General features: G+C 63.7%; 1 protein-coding gene across 1 annotated transcript in view; it reads right to left on the reverse strand.

Moving 5' to 3' along the window:
- The window catches only part of NCAPD3 (non-SMC condensin II complex, subunit D3), a 59,122-nt gene that overhangs the window by 5,660 nt on the left and 50,824 nt on the right, over positions 1-2,638 (reverse strand). Inside the window, exons 25-26 of the mRNA XM_010843747.1 lie at positions 644-781; positions 365-498 (exon numbers count right to left, since the gene is read on the reverse strand). Coding sequence (XP_010842049.1) covers positions 365-498; positions 644-781 — 272 coding nt within the window. The remainder of the gene's footprint in view (positions 1-364; positions 499-643; positions 782-2,638) is intronic.

Consider the following 2,638-nt stretch of genomic DNA (forward strand, 5'->3'; position numbering starts at 1 on the left):
ATGTCGGGCCGATGGCCTAGGACACCAGGGTCAGGACATCGGGCCAACGGCGGAGGGCGTGGGGATCAGGACGTCGGGCCGAGGGCGTCGGGGTCAGGACGTTGGGCCGATGGCTGAGGGCGTCAGGGTCAGGACGTCATGCTGATGGCTGAGGGTGTCAGGGCCGGGACGTCGGGATTGGGACGTCAGGCGGACGGCAGAGGGTGCCGGGGTCAGGACGTCAGGCCAACGGCCGAAGGCTTCGGGGTCGGGACGTCGGGCCGACGGCCGAGGACACCGGGGCCCCTGGGCTGCAGGGCGGCTGGGTCCCCAGCTACTCAGCAGTTCCCTCCACACGCTTTATCCCCCCTCTGCCCGGTCCTACCCAGGACGTTTTCGAAGATTCTGGAAGTGATGTTGAACCGCTGCTCATCCGTGAAGTGTTCCAAGAGGAACTTGTATATCCTCATCCTTCTCTCCCTGTTCTTACCCCCCTTCAGGGAGAAGAGCCGCTTCTCTCTGGGACAGAGCAGGACCGTCTCAGCACAGCCCCTCGGCGAGGCTGGAGGCCCTCTCTCCCCTGGGCCACCCGCCAGGGGGCCGCCGTGCCTGGTGGTGATGCTGCCCCCCGGGCCCTCCGCACCACCCCCGCCTCGGCACTGACCTGTCTGACTGGGGGAACCTATTGAAACTTTCGTGCTTCTCATAGCTGGTGAAATGGAAGATGCATTCAATGAAGTGCTGGTAGAATTTGGTCGGGTTCCTCTTCAGAAGCAGATGCACCAGGCAGACCTCCCCGGTGCTGCGGAGAAGGGAGAGGGCCGGGTGACGCCGCGGACGCCTCGCAGGCCCCCAGGAGCCTTCCCGCAGAGGCCACGATGGGGGGCACCGGCTCTCCGGCACACGCGGCTCCGGGGCCGGGCCTGCCCTGTGAACCCAGGCTCCCCAGCTGTGCTTGCAAGCTCACCACCCACCGTCAGTCAGCCACACCTGTCATGCAGGAGCCCCCTAAGCTGCCCCTTCAGGTGGACCTGCCGGCCATGACCACCCGAGGCCTCCTGCCTCAGCCTGAACTCTCCTGAGGACCAACACGAAACCCACGAGTGGGCAGACAGGACCGTCCACAGGCGGCCACCGCTCAACCCAGGAGGCAAAGGGCCACAGGGCAGCACCCACAGCCCCCCGAGCAGATGCTCGAGGACAGGGCGGGCGTCCAGGCCGGGCCAACCCGGGCGTGGGCTGGCTCTGACTCAGTGCCCCACCAGACCCACATTTCCTCACACCTTGAGCTGACTGCAGTCTCCGGCTGCCAGGAGCCCGTCCCCCAGGGGAAGGACGGGGGACAAGTCTGAACGCGCTGCTCTTGGCCGTGGGATGCACAAGACCCCCGACAGCCCTCCCGGCAGCTCTCCTCCAGGCTCAGGACGTGGTCAGTCTGCTCAGAGCTCACACCGCAGCCAGTCAGAGATGGCCACTCAGAGACCTCAACAGGGCAGTGACCTGCTGCCAACGGCGACCTCGGACTGTTCACTGGATGCACCCTCGAGCACACAACTGCTAAAGCGCCATCTGCTCAGGGGAATCCCCAGGGAGGAGGCCTGCCAATTCGAGTCAGATCCCTGGGTCGAGAAGATCCCCTGGAGAAGGGCATGGCAACCCACTCCAGTATTCTGGCCTGGAGAATCCCATGGACAGAGGAGCCTGGCGGACTGCAGTCCACGGGGTCACACAGAGCAGGACAAGACGAGCGACTTAGACTTTCAGATGTTCAACGTCAGATGCTGGTGCATTTGCTTTAGGTCAAGAGTAGGTACAGGCAGGGACACACGGGCAAGCACCCTGGGGAATCACCGGCTTAACCAGCTGAACGAGTCAACTCCACAGGAATGTAAACGACACTCGGGGTCTGGACACAGGCGGAGGGCAGGTCCAGAGCAGGGAGGACGCCCAGCCGCACGGACAGGCCCACAGGGAGAGACTCGCCTTGAGCGCACGAGGACACACACAGCCCGCCAGCCTGACCGACTCGCCAAGAGGGGCTGTGTGGCATCTGTCAGCTGAAAAGTCACACGAAACCAGCGTCCTCCATGGTGCCCGCGGGGGCCGGCCCCTTCCCCTGCCCTTCTCACCCCCAGGACCCTGAACTGGGACCACACACAACACACCACCAAGTCAGGGACACTGCAGACGTCACACAGCAGAACCACCTCGTGTGAAAAACAGAGCGAAGGGCAGTCATCCCGAGGAACACTAAGAATCCAAATCTCCGCTTCATCAGCCCGACAGGCTCAAGGGGCAAGCAGCGTGGTCACTTCCTTCTTAGATCAAGCAGAAAACACACACGTCCCTCTTCTTTCAGATGTCTTCCTACACACATGGTACTCTGAAGCTGGTATCCGCTTGGTGGAGGCCACATGGATGACTCAGAGTCCTGACCTGGACGCCCTTGGGCTGGGACGGGGATGGACCCCTGGCCCGCACTGACCCCGGCCGTGAGCAGATGGGGATGGACCCCTGCCCTGCACTGACCGCCACTGTGAGCAGATGGGGATGGAGCCCTGCTCCGTGCTGACCTTGGCCGTGAGCAGGATGGACCTTCGCCCCGCACTGACCACCACCGTGAGCAGATGGGGATGGACCCCTGCCCTGCACTGACCGC

This window comes from Bison bison, unplaced genomic scaffold (genome assembly GCF_000754665.1).
Source record: "Bison bison bison isolate TAMUID 2011002044 unplaced genomic scaffold, Bison_UMD1.0 scf7180017864185, whole genome shotgun sequence".
Lineage (NCBI taxonomy): Eukaryota > Metazoa > Chordata > Mammalia > Artiodactyla > Bovidae > Bison > Bison bison.